The sequence below is a fragment of the Ambystoma mexicanum genome, chromosome 4q (genome assembly GCF_040938575.1).
Source record: "Ambystoma mexicanum isolate Mex_15411 chromosome 4q, UKY_AmexF1_1, whole genome shotgun sequence".
In the NCBI taxonomy this organism is placed as follows: Eukaryota; Metazoa; Chordata; class Amphibia; order Caudata; family Ambystomatidae; genus Ambystoma; species Ambystoma mexicanum.
The window spans coordinates 532,603,653-532,620,759 of NC_090928.1; the positions used below are offsets into that span (position 1 = coordinate 532,603,653).

At 46.3% G+C, this 17,107-nt stretch overlaps 1 protein-coding gene across 1 annotated transcript in view; it reads right to left on the reverse strand.

Annotated features, from left to right (window-relative positions):
• Positions 1–16,872, reverse strand: part of PERP (p53 apoptosis effector related to PMP22) — a 56,113-nt gene extending 39,241 nt beyond the window's left edge. The window contains exon 1 of the mRNA XM_069608077.1: positions 16,429–16,872. Coding sequence (XP_069464178.1) covers positions 16,429–16,627 — 199 coding nt within the window. The 5' untranslated portion in view covers positions 16,628–16,872. The remainder of the gene's footprint in view (positions 1–16,428) is intronic.
• Between the last annotated feature and the right edge of the window lie 235 nt (positions 16,873–17,107).

Sequence of the window (17,107 nt, forward strand, 5' to 3'; positions counted from 1 at the left end):
GCGTTTTCTAATCTGGAGCCAGACATGTGGTTTTGTTAAACTGGTAAAACTGCATAGCACCGCATGACTTCTAGCCTCCTATACCTCTTCAGATTAAGATCTCACCACCATACCCATTTCGGGGACGAAAAAAAAAAAAAAACACACACATACCTGGGGAAGAAAATGCAACATAAGGCACGACATTGACTCACATGAAGTGGAGAAGGCTTCTCAAGACTATGCAACAGAACCTGCAGGACCCCCCCCCCCAATCCTTTTCTGCTTCTCCAACAGGAACTCCTGTAACCCTCTTCACTCTCACCACTTAAGAACTCATCAGCTCCTCCAAACAACAAACCCCACCCAGGAGCACTCATCGATAGGCCTCCCACGCATACAAGCAACTGCAATGATTGTGCTCATAGGAGAAAATATAATACCAATAACAAACAAGACTCAGTCTGATTAGGGACACAATTCATAACCGCTACTACCAACACCGCATGTACAGCCAGGCCCATAAGCGGCAATAACCAGGTTCTACCAGCCAGGGGGCAGCCTGGGGTCCTCGGTCCTAAGAAAAAGGTTCCCATTCAGAATCCACGGAATGCAGCAAAAAAAAAAAAAAAATGAGGCCACGAATGCGACATCGAAGCCCTCTACTTGAAATCCGAAATGCACGAATATGCGTCTACCTCTTCCCACTCTCACAACCCCTCTCTCTCGCTCTCCCCCTCTCTCTACCCAAAGAAACTCTCACCCAATCGCTTTTAGGGTTGGCTGCTTTTCGGGGTAATGTAACTATGCCTCCGCACCACACCAATGTATCTTAAATAAGAAAGAACAGACAGAACAGAGAAGACCAGCGGCTTGGATGCGCCAGAGAGAAAACGCGCGGCTGCACAGACAGAGACATATAAATACCGACTGAAAACGGGAGTAGTGGGGAACAACTAGACTAACAAACAACCTGATCACGTTCCTCCAAGTGGCACGACAACTTTCGCTTTACAGAGGGGGTCACCAATAAGGGTCGGTACTATACACCTGGAGATGAAAGGTGAGCACTCGAACAGACTGTAGGTCCGACACGCAAGGATACGACCACCTGGATTCTCTGATGCCCCACTCGAACATAGCTAACAGGAAAAGTATCACAACATTCCAATACACATGTAAACAATACTGGCACTTAACCCGGTTACTTGTGCAAGCTTATATAACGAGAAGGGCTCCGCACAGCACCCCAGCTCTACAAGATAAGGGGGCCGCCCCGCTAAAAAGTGAGGACCTCTTTTGGGAGCAACAACGAGTCATTTCACGATGTGGAGCGAAACGAGGTGTGCAAAAGCCGATCGTGGGCATTATGTAGTGTTAGTGAATGGCGGGCAATTCAGGGAATGTAATCCCGAAAAATGACATTCGCAAGTTTTAACGAATTTCGGGGGGATAGAGGGAGCATGGTTTGGGGAAAAAATGGTTAACAAGGACGGGGTACCAACAAAAACAAACGTTAAGGTCGGGACGGCAACACAACCCTAAAAACATACAACTCCCAGGCTAACTTGTGCCATGCAACATACGTATATGATATGAACTCTACGTTAAGCAATGTGTATAGGACACGTCCAGATTCCATTCAAAGCATGATGGATCATATATAATGGACACCACGTGCGTGTATCCAGTGGAAGTTAGACTTGCAGTATCTGATGTACGAGCTCTTAGGGTCCTTGAATGCCCAGAAGCTGGTTATAGCTCCAACTTGTCCAATCAGAACTTCGGACCATGCCTTCCAAAACACCCACAGGGTATCTGCATTTGCTCTCCCGTCACAGTTAACCCATCCGTCTTGTTTTCCATGATACGTTTTTCCTAGCACGTCATTTAGGCTCCAAAAAGAGCAGCTCAGTTACTTAAACTTAAAAGCATCCAAAATACCTGCCAACTAGAATGTTCCACTGAGCAGCTACTGATGTCAAAGCCACCATTACTCTGCTGGGTCAGTACTCTGAACGCAACGAAGAATTGCCCCAGGAACCATGAGAAATTATCCATATTTCAAGCAGGTCTCTTTTCTTTGTACAAAACAAACGTTTCCCACACGGCTTGCTTAAGGAATTTGTGCATAAATACATCAGGAGCAAGCGATCTTCTGGGAGTAACAGAGGGAAAACTACCCTTTCCAGTCTTCGCGCGTGCAACCAATCAAAAAGGCCCCATGGTCTATAATTTGGGATAAAGATATAGTACATAAGTTTAAGGACCAGCATACGTCAAGTGCGTGCCTTGTACCTGAAGATAACGTCGCTGTTACCCAATAATCCTTGTCTTTAGAACTTTTGACAATGAAAATAAGATGGGCACTTCTGAGAGATCTTTGAAAGGCGTCTCCCTCGATTACGATTTTAATGAACCAACCCGACTGTTTCAGCCATTTAGTTTTATTTATCTATAGCATTTATGTAACGCCCAAACCCAGTGGTATCACAGCGTTTGTACAAAAGACGGTAGGCATCCAGGATGGAGAGAGTCATATATGGCAGACAAGTTGTAGTAAGGGTCTGGTGGTACGGAGTGGCAAAGAGGGCCGTTATGACACGACACAGTCATATTTACCGAACAGCCACGTTTTCACAAGTCTCTTGAAGGCACGGTAGGGGGCTAATTTCTGATATAGGGTGGTACGGAGTTCCAGAGAGTAGAAGCTGTAACTCCTAAGCTCACGCCTCCTGCTCTGGAATGTTTGAAGCAAGGTGTGTAACCAAAAGAGGTGTAGATGAACAGAGGGACGTGCCTGGTGTCTCTTAGTGATTCCGTTTTTCAGAGGGGGGAGGCTTCTTTATAGATACAGCGGTGGGCAATGGAAAGGGTGTTTAAGTCAGTACAGGCTCTGATGGTCAGGCAGTGAGCTTCTTTGCATGCTGTTGTAATATGATCAGATTAACGGAGTCCCAGTGCTGCACATAGTGCTTCATTTTGTAGAAGTTGAAGTATGGCAAGGTCGGTAGCTGAAGTGCCCTTGAGGAGGACATTACAGTAATCCAGTTCGAGTATCTGAGCTCTGGCGAGCGCGAGGCAGTTATGAGAAAGAAATTGTCTAGTCAGTTCGATGAGTTGGAGGTATAAGCCGTTGAGGTGGCGAGTGTGTTGATGTGTTTAGACATCGTTAGGTCTGCGTGAAGGTAAACCCCTAGGGTTTTAACCTGCTTGAGGACTGGAATAACAGAGCCGTCAATGGAGAAGGAAGAGAACGCAGAGTTGAGTATTTTGAGGTGGTGGGGGGAGCCCGTGAGTGTCATCATTGAGGCAGCGGTTATGAGTAGCCATCCAATTCTGTATAATTCCCGACCCAAAACTATGGTTCCGTCAGGGTCTCCCCCCACACAGCCTTCCCCATTTTGGCCTGCCTTCCACTTCCACACAAGTGAGTCCAAGTCAAACAGAGGTTTGGTGTAGGTGTTATATAAAGTGGGTGAAAGGCAGGAGCAGTGGGGGACACACAAAGGGACAAAAGTGGGATCAGCTGCAGCATGATCAATGAAGTTCGTTCAATAAGGAAAGATTTGAACAAGCTGACAGCGTCTGTAGAGAAGTGAACATGGGAGCTGAGGTGTAGGCAGAGATTGTCATAGTCAACAAGATCAAAGGCTGCAGGGAGGTCAAGAGGAGGATGGCTAAGTTGCCTGAGTCGCGCATACTGTCGAGTTGCATTTTAAGGTCAAGAAGGGCTGTTTTAATACTGCGTTTCCATCGGAAGCCCGACTGTCTCGGTCACAGGAGAGGGTGGTGTTCAAGGAATTATTGAACTTGCAGGTAGGCAACGTGGTCCAGGATTTTGAGTAAGAAGGGGACAGTGGCGATAGGGCAGTAGTTAAGTTGGTAGGGAGGGGTCCAATAATGGCTTTTTCTGAGGAGTGGGGTCACCTATGCCATTTTAATATGGGTAGGTGCCACACTAATCTTGAAGGATGCATTCACAAAGTCAGTAATGATCGGCGTCACAGTGGGGGCACATAGATTCACGCTCTGAATGACATCCAAGACGATAGTTTGGGTAACTTGTGCGAAGGAAAACAGATGGCGGGGCAAGGGCTGCCAGCATGTTCAGCAGAACACATTTGGCAGCTTAGAGTATTTTCTTAGCATTGATTTTGTTGTGCAGAAGATCGATCTTAGAGGGCGCATCCTGAACAGTAGTGCACCAGGCTTTGTCAGATTTAGTCTGGGACAGGGTTTTCCAGTCCTCTTAGAATGGCAATTAATTCTTTGGAATTGGAACTCGCATTAGAGATTCTAGTGTCATAGGAGATTGCTTTGTGCAGAACTGCTTATTTTTCTTGGTAGAATTGGAGAGGTTAGTGCCATTGGTGTGGGTGGGGTGCTTTCTGAACAGATCTTCTAACGCCCTCCTATTTCTGCACAGGGCGATGAGCTCCTCAGAAAACCAGATGTTGGCAGACATGTGCAGTTTGGGCATTTTGCGTTTCAAGCGGGCATGCTGGTTTATGGTGTGAAGGAGGCTCTGGTGGTAGTGGTCAGCGAGTCCTTGAGGTTCCTTCGTAGATGAGGGGCAGAAGTGAGGATTTCCAGAAGTCTGAGCCCATGGATCTCATGCATGAGCTTCGTGACCATAATGTGGTTGAGCACAGGTGCAGTGGGAGGGACAAGTTTGGCGGAGAGAGATTGAATTAAATTAGGTGATGATCTGAACAAGGCACTGGACTGATGAGAGAAATGCCGATAGGATTCTGAATATCAATTCCACTAACAAGAATACGTCCCTTGGTGTGAGCATGGGAGGAGACGAATGTCGTGAAGCACATGTCCCGAGTTGGTGGCAGGTTTGATAAAGGGAGTAACCAGGAGGCGATGTGGGCGGGGTCGGGGTGACTGGGGGGGGGCCAGGGGGGAGTGCGAGGAAGTCCGACTCGGGTGAGTCAACAGAGTTGGGTTGCCGATAAAGGAGAAGGAGGTTGTAGATAGTCTGTGGGTTAAGTGAGAGTTTAAGTGAGCATTTAATTAACAGCGTTTCATAACCCTTGATGGGGGGTGGGGGGTGCTGAGGAAGCGGCGCATGTTAATAAAAGGTACACCTCCTCCTCAGTCTGCTCTAAATATGGTATAATTTGTAGGCCAAGTGAAGAGGGATAGGGAAGCCTACCCCCGCCTGCCCCTCCTACGAAATTCATGATGCGGAAAAAGGCCAAGAAACACTGCAATCACCCATTCTATTTTGGACAAATTACCAACGGACCAATGATTGACAAGTATGTCAAGAGATACCCCCTCAGCCAACCCTACAGATCAGGTGTGGTACAAATGTACCCCAGCGTGGACGAGGAGCCCCAAGCTATAACCAAAGACACCTCATCGAGTAAACGCTCTAAGAAGCCATGTTGTTGATGTCATTAGAGACACCATGACTTAGCAGCGTTAGACATGAAGCACATGTGCCATCCTCACGATATAAACACGCACTTGAATACATGAAGAACACGAGCGAACAGTTCTATAGTTAGAGGACAGACACATATACATACTGTCATTGCTTTTATTATTTTTGCCATTAGCCAAATGCAGCAACGCAGAAACCGCAAGAAGCAAGAGATCCTGAGCACAGCTTGCAGATGCTTACATGCAAATAACCCTATGGAACTGAAGGAGCACCTATGGGACCTGATAGAACCAAGTTTGACTAACCTATGGAGTATCTAGTATAGAATGAACATTGTAAAAAACGCATTCTAATAGTTCAGGAAAATTACAGCAGGCCACAGGCCTCTCAGCAAGAGCAGAGCTGAGCTGAATTCAGGCTGGACAGAGAGCAAGACGTGTGAGACAGGACCCACAGCCAAGGCCAAGAGATACGGATGACATTCCAATGCTCAGGCGACAAAAGAGACCAGCTGCAGTAAATTCGAATCATTCCTCATAATTCAAAGCTGCACAGTTCAAATGTGTGGTCTCAACGGGCACTTTGTGCAGTCATAGGTCAGAAGCAGTGATGGGTGCCTGACCTTGCAGGTCACCAGGAAGGATCCCCAGGCTGCCGTGAATCCCCAGAGCTAACAGCGAGGTGATTTAGTGCTTGGTTGATCAAGTACATGATCAGTGCAGGCGATTACACGTACGCGTGTCTGCCAGCACCGGACTGGAGTGCTGGTCCTTTATGATATGATAGGCATATATAACGTGCCTATGGGGATCCTTTAAGGGGTGGGGGAGGGTCAGCTTCGCCTGCTGGCTCCCTAATTCATATTAAGTGCAATAAATATTGTCTCTTTCTCCATGCATCGGCATAACTCTATTCATGTGGGTTCAATAAACAAATTAAGGTGAGAAGCTGTAGTACCATCAGTCTTCGTGAGAAGACAAGCGGTTCCGCAACCTGCCCATGGATCCGAGCTCAAACACAATCCTCGGTGTGAAGGGTTATTTGTCATACCTCCAACATTACAATTTGGCCCTCGACATGGAACAATCAAGGACAGATGTTAAAAGCAAAATGCAGAGCCTCTAGTCGAGTCTACCCAGGAAACACACGTGTGTATTGAGCACCTGATAAAATGTACAGGTGGAGATTGCTACTGGTGGAAAGGTGCCTTAAATGTATACCCTGCCCTACAAACTAGCATATAAAACTTGTACAAAATAGAATCGGTTGATTAGTATCACAAGAGACAGAATTATGAAAGGGTGGAAAATAGATTGATGCAAATGGCGTTTAGGGAAATCTGCCAGTGTTCTACCCAAAAAGATTGTGGGCAGAAGGGGGCAAAAGAGGATTTCCCACCGCAAAACCAGTGCCATTGAATGGGCTTGATTGGAACTAATTTAGTTATAGTGCGGATGGCACGATTCCGATTATTATTATTATTTTTAAATAACTTCTGAAGAAATCCTATTTTCACCAGAGAGGAAGCTGTAGCGGTTTCGTGGGGCAGATACTCCAAAGATCACCACCTGGGGAAAAGCACCAGGCACTGTAGCTTCTGAATGGTCGTAAATTGGAGCAATCCCAATAGGTTTAAAACTCGAAGGTCTGCAAATGAACTAGCTCATCACCTAATCACCCAAAAATGAATTTAGAGAGTTAAATGAGATTCAGGATTCATGTAAAGTATCTGGTGTAACATTAGACTTTAAACAGCCAAGAAAGAATTTTATTCCTTTTTTTAAATTTTTTTAAAAACACATCTTAACAATACCATTATCATTACTGAACCGTTCTTGTGATGAGGGAAATACACACCCATGTACTGGGGAGACCCCCGGCCGGCCCATAGAGCCGGGGTTTGCTCCGGAGTACTTTAAGACGAGATAGCTGCACCTTTGAGATGGATGGGGGTGCAGGTTTATTACTCCAACACCAATCAATGAGGACAATTCAATGGCTCGGCAAAGGGAGTCCGTCTAATGACAAGTACAAAAAATGGGGAGTCATGGAAATCAAAGGTGATGCGATAGTCCGTCTCAATTCAACTCCAAGGAACTTCATTCAAACAATAACATTTATACTGAAAAATCATATTTGACGTGTAACACTTAAAAGTTAACATGCAATTCTATTGGTTCGGAAAAGGTAACCTTAATATAGGTACTATATCTGTATATGCTAACGGAGTGAGGGGATTGGATAAACACTATCAGGTGGGCATCTAAGCCCTTCCTTCAAACTTTACTGTTGTAGACGTCACTAAGAGTACGACGTCCCATTGGTTCTGCTATCTATAGGACCCTAGATTATTTGGTCCATTGGGATTGGGTTGGCTTCAACCCCATGCATACATTTCCACTTTACTTAGCAGCATGCAGAATGGTCAGCCAGGTGCAGAGTGCCCCACGATTCACCTGGCCTGCCTTCAATCAATCATTACTTTAGTGGCTATGTGTCAATTAGTTAGCTGTGGTTGGCCTCGAAACTGCATCTGCTTGTCAGGAAAAGTTATATCTCTGTCTGGGCGGCTGCCAAGTGTAGGTGTGAACCCGTGCTCCTTCTCGCTCGGGTGGTCACGTGCTACTCACACCGTGAATTTGCAGAGTTTCCCTCAATTTGTGCATTTTAATTCTTATTCGGCTTGCCACCTGCCTACGCCTCCTTATCTCGACCTTCCAAAGACAGGATATTCTGCTCTTAAGTTTCAATTATGCAAAGCTACTGTTCGTTCCTTCTATTGGTCTGACCTTGGCTCTTCCTGGCGCAAGTTGCATCTGCTGAGTTTTGATACAGCCGTCTCTTCTCATTTCAGCTGGGATACGAATCTTGTCCTGTTTGGCCTCTAGTAATCTGAGTTGATTCTGCTTTTGTGTAAGGTAGACCAGCACTTATAATACTGTGCTTCGTTTTGAGGTAGATGTAGTAGAATGGCGCTTGCTGCTCTATTCTTCTACTTAGCATAGCAAGCTGCACTGTTTTCTTAGCTTTCTTGTGGTTTCAAGCATATGTACAGGTGTTAGCTGGTTGAATGACTTCATCCTGCTTTACAGCTTAAGCTTCTTTATATTTCAAAATTGTTCTCTCCTTCTAGGTTCACGATATCCTTATTCATAGCATTTTGTCTCTTGTGTCATCTTGTCTTTTATCTGCGAGTCCGTCCGGGCCTTCGTGACGTCACCATTCATCTTCCATCAAGGCCTTTTTGGTTTCTTCCGGGATGGTACTTAGGCAATCTTCATTTGGTCTTATTTGCTGGTAGGGTTTTCTCAATGGATACCTTACTGCTCATGGTTTTCTGGGTATTGGTACTTCAACAGGTGTTGTTCTTCTGATAGGCACTGGGTAGAGCCCTACTGCGGCTCTTTGCTGGTTTATTTGTTCTTCATACGTCACACATTTTGGTGTGAACATTCCTGCTACTTCAAAATAGGAAATGGGAGTGCAGGCTTTATTTGGGACCTCCTCTATACCCTGAACAATAGCCGTAATGATCCAGTTATTTATAACGCACCTGTACACAAGTATTTCTACACGTGACAAGACAAGGGAGGGAAGGCAGAGGGAGGACAAGACAAACGATCTTACTAGGCCTTGTGTCATAAAGATCATACAAGTGCGGTGCGAGGGGAAAGAGGGGTGCAATGGAGCGGGGGGGGGTGAAAACCGGTCATCAGAATTTCAGCATGACGTCACCATTTGTTTTTAACTCGCTAATGAGTTGTTTTCTGCCACTTTCCCCAATAAAAAGCAATATTATTTTCCATTCTTCACAGACAAGCCGTCATTCCTGCAAAATATAGATTTTATATAATTGAAGGCCTGGAACATCAAACTAACCAATCAAATCTATTGTTATCCAAGCATGGTAATCAAAACCGAAACATAGAATTTCATTAGCTTTCATCCAACTCTCTGCACATTGTGAGCTGTGAAATGTGGGCAGCAGATTGAAGTAATGGGGTTCTCATGCTCACACACCACGCTGGAATCAGGAGGTACGTTACAGGCAAGTTTATTCCTGCCTGAGCACAGGTAAATCAGATGATACAAATACTGGGACATCACCCCAGCAACTCCAATAGTCACTGTAGGAACCCATAGAACCCAGTCACACCAACACTCCAGGTTCCATGTGTCATTACCATCCTGCATCCACACACACATGCCCATTACAACAGACGTGTCAGCCAACATTCCTGGGCACACATGCAAACAGAGTGGGAGAAAAACCAAAACCCTCAAATATGTGCAGTGAAGATTAACATATTACAATGAATAGAAATTCACTGAAAATAGCTTTAAAAGTGGACGTTAGGTTATCTGTACACAAAATTGCGGATGACGTTCCCACCTGCATCCAAAAACAGGTCTACAAAATAACCTTAACAATCCAATTGGGCTTTTTTGTGTTTTGGTCCTCAAATCTAATTTTTTTAAAAAAAGCTAATATAACCAGATTGGATTCCTACCAGGGTCTAACTGGGCCAAGAAATAGGCCCGGTCAGCGAAAAAAAAAAAGTGGCCCACCCCTCGCCTCACAACCCTTGACCTCTGATGACATCATCAGAAGTGATTGACCTCCACCCCAAAGTGACATCCCGGGAAGCGATGAAACACGACCTTTCACCCCTTGAAAAAACAGGAAGTGGCATCCAATAGCATTGTTCCCGAGTACACTAAATGACTGTGAATCCAAGCAGACGTCCAAGGCCAAATGATAATGTTATTGTATAGCACTTACGCTTAAGCTCTTTTTTATAGAACAAATGTGCATACAAAATCAACCAACCTGTGTTGGTACTCATTTATCGACCTAAGAAGGATGAAAGGCTTTGGGCAGTGCAAGACAAGGTTGTTTTTTGGAACTAAACTGGTCATAGCAGTCCCAAGGTTCAAGGGCTCGAGTTGGGTATGAAACAGGAGCAATGCTTACGGACCCAGCTTAAACCTGCGCGACAAAACGGCAGTTTTATTATTTTGTATTACCTTAGTAGAGGCATCCAGACCACATTAGCCGGCGCTAGACACATTTTCAGATGATACTACAACTCGGAATGGCTGACTTTCAACACAGAACTCTGGTCGCCTCCTAATAAAATACAGTCGGCAGACATACATCCACCAACCAAAAAAAAAATAAAAATCATCTAAAAAGTTGACAATCTTTCACCAAACCAATTGAAGGTCACCAAGTGGGACCATTATCCAGCTTTATGACAGTTTTTCGGAAAATCCATCCGTGGGATTTTGCTATAGTTTGAAGCAACTGTGAAACTTTCTAACCAAACAAAAAAAGGAAACATGCCCGAGTTTGCTGTGGGGTGGGACCAAGCCTGATGGTCATATGGTCTGACCCTTTGCTGTAATGGTTTAGCAGACGAGGAACGATGGTCTGGAGGGTTGCTCAGAGCAATGGTAGAGGTTAATATTAATTCTAAACCTTCCAGCCATCACCTCTTTGTTTTGTTTTACCAATGTTACTCGCATGTGTGCTTTAAAATGCATCATTGAGCAAAATTGGCAACCACTTGGGTAGAACTGCCATACTACATAATTTGGTATTTAAATAATTTCATATTTTAAACCATACTACTTGCTCAATGCGATTTTAAGAACAGACAAATGTGCGAGACTTAAATCACCCCTACTATCATTAAAATGGCCATAGTGCTCAAGTGGGGTAGGGCTTGAAGTTTTTTGGCAGTGGACAGTGATCAATGCGGCTTACCTAACATGTTGGCCCCTAGAAAATGTTGCCACTTATCCATGATCTAAAAATAGCCAGAAGAAATACTGCAGTTTTTTCAAAACATTGAAAAACTATTTTAAACCAACGTCTATTTTAATTCCTATAAAAAGTTGGGGATTAAGAGCAGGGTGGGAAGATAGGGATGAAGAAAAACAAAAAAAAGTCCCACTACACCTTGTGTCATTGATTGTGCAAGTGCAGTAACAAGAAGAGCGGGGTGGGTGTGCCCAAGGGTATTGCGAGTGCCATGGGGAGGCTGGGGGAAAAGTGCCAGGGGAATGCAGAAGAGTGCAGGGGGAGAAGGACCACATGCTAATGCGAGAGATGGGGCTGGAAGGGCTCAAAGGGTGCAGGTCCAGCCAGGCTACTGCAGGGGGAAGAGAGCCTGGAAGGGCAAGTGCAGGAAAGGGGGGTGAGGGGGAGGGGAGACCAAGAGCAGGGGTACACTGGTAAATAAGGGCATGGGGCCCTCTAAGAACCAGGCAGCTAGTCAAAAGAGGAACAGGGGACAATTACCAGGGGAGAGGGAAGGAGGGTCTTCAGAAACTTCCAAAACTTTAGGAGATCCGGCTCAGGTCTGGAGAGGCCAAAGGGAGGCACCTGCAGAGGAGAGAGATCTCTACCCCCCCACTCGAAAAGTGGAGAGTTGGAGCTAGAAGACCGAAGGGCTCTAGCAGGGAGGTATTTAGGGGAGAGAGTTGAATTTAACAGGGTTCCAGGCCCCAGAAAGCCGTGTGGATGATGCAGAGGGTCTTAAACTTGATCCTTGTAGCAACCGGGAGCCAGTGGGGAGATGTTAGGGATGAGAGATGCAGTCCCTGGGTTTGAGACCAAGCTTTAAGTCTTACAGTCCTATTTCTCTAACAACCACCTTTTTCACAGCTCCCAATTATTGCTCCTTCATGAACTGAACCCCCTGCACCCTATCCTTTAAGTTCTTGAACTACTCCCACTCGAGGAAAAAAAAAATACATTTTTTTTTTAAAAAAAGGACGACCCACCACCAATTACAAGGGTCAACATTAACATTAGATAAGCAGGAGCTAAAAACAGCTGTGTATCCTGCATTAACCAGTGAGCAGGAGCTACCACTGGGGAACAGGAGTCCATACATAGTGTTCTGCAAATCTAACTTCAAAATAAGATACAAACTTTTTTTGCTGATTGTTTTATGCCCCCTTATGCTTGGACTGTCCTAATCCATATTTATAGGATTGCCCCAAATGCAGAGTTAAAGATTCACATAGGTGCGTTTGACATCAGTTGGCCTTGGGAGCCAAAAGTAGCTCATGGTAGCTGTTGGTGCCATGCTAACCAGGCTCTTTCTTTTTTTTCCTCCTTTTTCTTTTAGGCTACAAGCAGGAGCTAAATAGCTCCCAGCTCCCCTCAATTTTTAACTTTGATTTAGTCACACTCACCGGTTCACGCTCTTCCACTTGCACATAAAATCAACTCAGATAAATATGCCAGGCTATCAAGAACTGTGCTGAGGAAAGCAAGCCTGCGGTGGTCCCAACACTAGATTTCCAACACAACCAAGAGGACAAAGCTTCCAACGAGGAACCACTCTTTGGCGGCATGAAAAACCAAGAGGGGTGCAGCACACTACGGACAGCCCACCGCCAAATGTGGACTGTAGCACACTTTGATCGACCTCTACAAAGGCCTTACATTGAAGGCAATCAGATAATTGTTACATTTTTTTTACATTATATCCGAGTTTCGTTCGTAATGGCTTCAAAATCGAAATTCACATAAACAATGACATTGCAACGAAATGTAATGTTTCTAAACAAATCTGAAATGCATAGCTCATTTATTGTAGATCTTGATATGCATTTCTCTTTTCTTATTGGAAAAGAGAAATGCACATGAAGATCGCGCAAGATTATGTTCACCTTTAAGCAAACCGACACTACAATTCAAATAACCAGAGGAGTCCTATAGTAAGGCCTCTTTCCTGACCCCTAAACTGAGTGTATTCACCGCCAGGCCTTACTTGAAGAGCTTGCCTTTAATTGAGACCAGAAAGGGGGAAACTAAGCCAAGAATCTCCTGGAATGCTCTTACTGGAAAGCCACAATAAGCCAGAAATTCCACGCTGCCCGCAGCAAGCAGGCCAACGGGTCATGCACATTGTGTGCCGTTTCTTTACGGTGCAAATACACTCTAAAAAAGATCCAATACTAGTTTAACATGTAAAACATCCCTCAACACATTTCACCCTACAGGGCAGAGGTTAGCTTTCCCAAAGATCAGAACCAAAGCCTATTCATACCTGCAGAGTCAAAAAGGCCATTTTGTTTCAAGTATCTTATCTTGAGATAGGCCTAGAATGTGTTTTTTAATGTACCAATCAACAAACAATTAGTAAAAAAAGAAGTGCAGACATAGACCACATAGGCAGCTCGAGTCTCGAGCAAATACATCACTCCCAAAAAAAAGCAAACAAAGCACCCATTTGACTGCCAACATCCCTCCCCCAAACTCCTTTTAAATGTTCAAGCTAGCCACCAAAAGGTAGATGAAAGCCTCCAGGGCCCCAAAAGAACCCCTCCACAAATAGGCCCGGGGCATAGGGGGGGAAAAGGTCAAAGCTAAAAGAAATTATGTGGGGTTTGAGGGGGGCGGGGGTATGCCCTTGGCATTCAACTCTGTTACTTATGGCTCCCGTCTTTGCCAATGGTTTGTGGCTCAGATTTGAAAACTGCATTATCCAAAATCACAATACAGTGTCTCCATTTGCTTAACTGCTACTTGCTATATAGTATCCTTGAAATCTGTCCACCTCCAGACTAACATTACAGTATGGCCTCTCATCTTGTTATTTCTCTGCCCTCTCCTAGGACTTAGTATCAGCGGCATCTCTCTGCACCCAATTTCTCCTCCATCATTGCTATCATCATTTCTGTTTTGGCTTGGAGTCATTCTATTGTAGCCCCTTTCAGGATCACCAACAATCACATTTGAGTGCACTCCTGGAAGGTGGTCCAAAAACTCCAGCCTAAAGTCCTGTTTCAATATACTCCGTATGACATATTTATAAAACTCTTCAGCATCTTTAAGTGCAGCTTCTGCGTTTACCCTAAAACAATTCTAATGTCCTCAAAAGCTGGTCCCATCTGGAGTACTCTCCCAGCCAAACTTTAGCTTATCCTTCACCGCTCTACCCGTAAGCTCGCCGTTTCCAGATCTCACGTTGTTATCAGCGTGCATGACATTGATGGGCTTGAGCAAGGCCTTCTCCCCTCTTGTTAAACCCTCCTCATCCCTGAAATCTCCTGCTAATGATGGATCCCTTATTTCCCCCCCCCATTTGGAGCACCCTCGTGGCTTGAAGAGTTCCTCTCCGCCATCCTCCCTTCTTTTCTCCCGCATTTCAATAGCCAGCAACTCTAGGATAAGATGGTTGCCAAGTAGGATGTCGGCCATTTAGGAGAAGCAACCCCCGAGGTACTGGCCATTCCCGGATCCTCTCCACGCCTGAATAACCAAGTCCACCAGAGCCAACAGGAAGGCTGCTGTTCAGGCCCTTCATTCAGCATTTTCCCCTCGGTTGGAGACAAAGAGGAGGATCTTCTTGGATCCCCCGACATGCACCTCCTCATCCTCATTGTGGCCCCCTACTTCCCACTGAGCTCTAAATCTGAACTGCTGGGCGTCCAGTTTCACCAAGACCTGAGGCAGACCTCCCTCTCACTGGGTTTCACCCATCGCCAGGGCAGTACACACCAGCTCTGCCAGTGCCTGCCTTCACAGCATTAGGCACAGGGGAAGGAACTGGTCCCTAAAACATGCCTCTGGAATGCCGTCAGACCTGCAAGCGGAACCTCCTGTCGCGGCTCATCTCTCCCTCACAAACCAGTGCTCTGGTGCCCACGCAGAGCTCGGGTAAGGCCGTGAATGAAGCAGTGGCGAGTTAATGAGGAGAGTCCAAAGCACGAGCAGCCATGTTAGGACCTGCTCCATTAGACCCCTCCTTCCTATACATTTCAATTTTGGAAAATTGTGTATAAGTTTCCAATGCAGAAGCTAAACTTGGAACAAAGTGACCTCAAAGACAAGCGTGACAGATATGTGAACAAAAGCATAACTTTAAAAGATAATTCACAATTATAAAAACCAAGATAGCTTAATACATGTACTACATGTCACAATGCATCCAAACGCCCATAATGTCAAGAGCATTTGGAATGTTCTACTTTTGGAAGGCACTGAACATGCTTTTGGTGGAAAACAAGCCACATTTGAGAAACTTAGATTTAATATGGCAAGGAACACAATAAATTGCCACTGAGGGAACAGTGTGTGTCAAGAGTGCTGCGGGGTCACCCAGGGCAATGCGTCCGAGGAAAAACCATGGAGACCCCACAATCCCGTTCAGGCGTGCACCGAACTGGAACTGAAAGGGAGGCCGTGGAAAACACACAAAAGGGAGCGAGATGGAAAGGTCGGGGGCCCAGAAAATAAATGTAGGGAAAGCATCACTATCAAGTGGAGTAGGAGCCCTTCACCGCCCCCACCCAGGCCTCAAAGCTCTTGCGCATGAACCACGCTCGCTCACGTTCGTTTTTTGTGTGTCCGACTGCTGGAAACACGGCCCCTCACACATTTTCCAAGGGCATGCTAAAAAGTGTTATGGGCAGTTTCTATTTTGGGAAAGGGCTGTGGTGTTGCTTGTTGTGCGCGTTGAACTCAATCAGGCAAAATCAAAAGGCAGTTTTGGAGAGGCGGCGTTTCCGTATTTGGGAAAAGCAAAGTGCCCCCCTCCCCTCTTTCAGATCGGTAAACTCATATTGAAGTTAAAATTGTGGGGAAACGTGCTGCTGTAAAGTCAATATGAAGCTTTCTAATGAAAGGGGATATCCTAGCCTGCACGGAGACGTGGTGGGGGCTTACGGGGGTAAACTGCCCCTCCCCATACCAGTGAGATAAGTTGAGTGGGGCGGGATGTCAGTCAGGTGTGGGGCGGGTTGCGTCCTGTCAATGGAGAAGGCGATAGCGCAGGGAGCCCGGATTCCCAGAATGTTACCGCTGGCAGCAGGGAACCTTGGGCGGGAGGCCGAACTAATGGCTGGAACGTAGCCCGTCTACGTAGGTGGGGAGTGCACCGAACAACAGCACTTTTTTCGTTGGTTTGACCCTGAGCTCCGTTTATGGTATTTAGAAGTGCCGTGAACAAGGAAACGCGAACTTTATGGACGTGTTTGGCGAGTAGCCCGTCACTAGTAGCGTAGCTCCCCGGCCCTGCTCTTACCGCGGTCCATGATGGATTCGCACTCGTAGGTGTCGCGGTTACTGGTGCACTTCTTCCAGAGAGAGGCGTACTCGGCTCCCGACTCGGTCTCCACCCAGCCATTGCCCGCCAGCGCGATGATGTCGAAGATGAGGGCGCAGAGCAGCAGCAGCGGAAGGATCCACTTGCAGCGCGGGTAGGCGATGCCGCACTTGAACATCGTGAGGCCGGGAGAGAGGGAAGGCAGCGGTGCAGAACTCTGGCCAAGGCTCGGACTCGGCGCTCTCTCTGCCCCGGACTTGACTGACTGAGCCTCCTGCGACAACAAACCCGAGCCCAAAGCAGGCGGCCCCACCCAGAGCCCAGTGAGTCACGGCGCTGCGGGGCTGGGCGACACCTGAGCTTGCTCCTGCCTGCCGAGGTCTGTGCACAAAGCCCGCGTCGGGTTTCACTTCACGCCCTGCCTGCCCGCCCTCCCGACGCTTAACCCTCACCTGCCTGCCCGCCGGGAGCGGCAGTCCGACATTTCGAAGCTATAAACTGTGGAACCGGCGCTAACCTCATGGAACATCATCCAGCCAGGATTGTCTAACAAGTGGGGCCTAAAGCTAGTGTAGCTGGGCCCACCGCAGTGACATTAACATCAGTAAATGCCCACACAGCGCTGCAGAGAGGGTGTTTACAGATTTTGGGTGTTCCT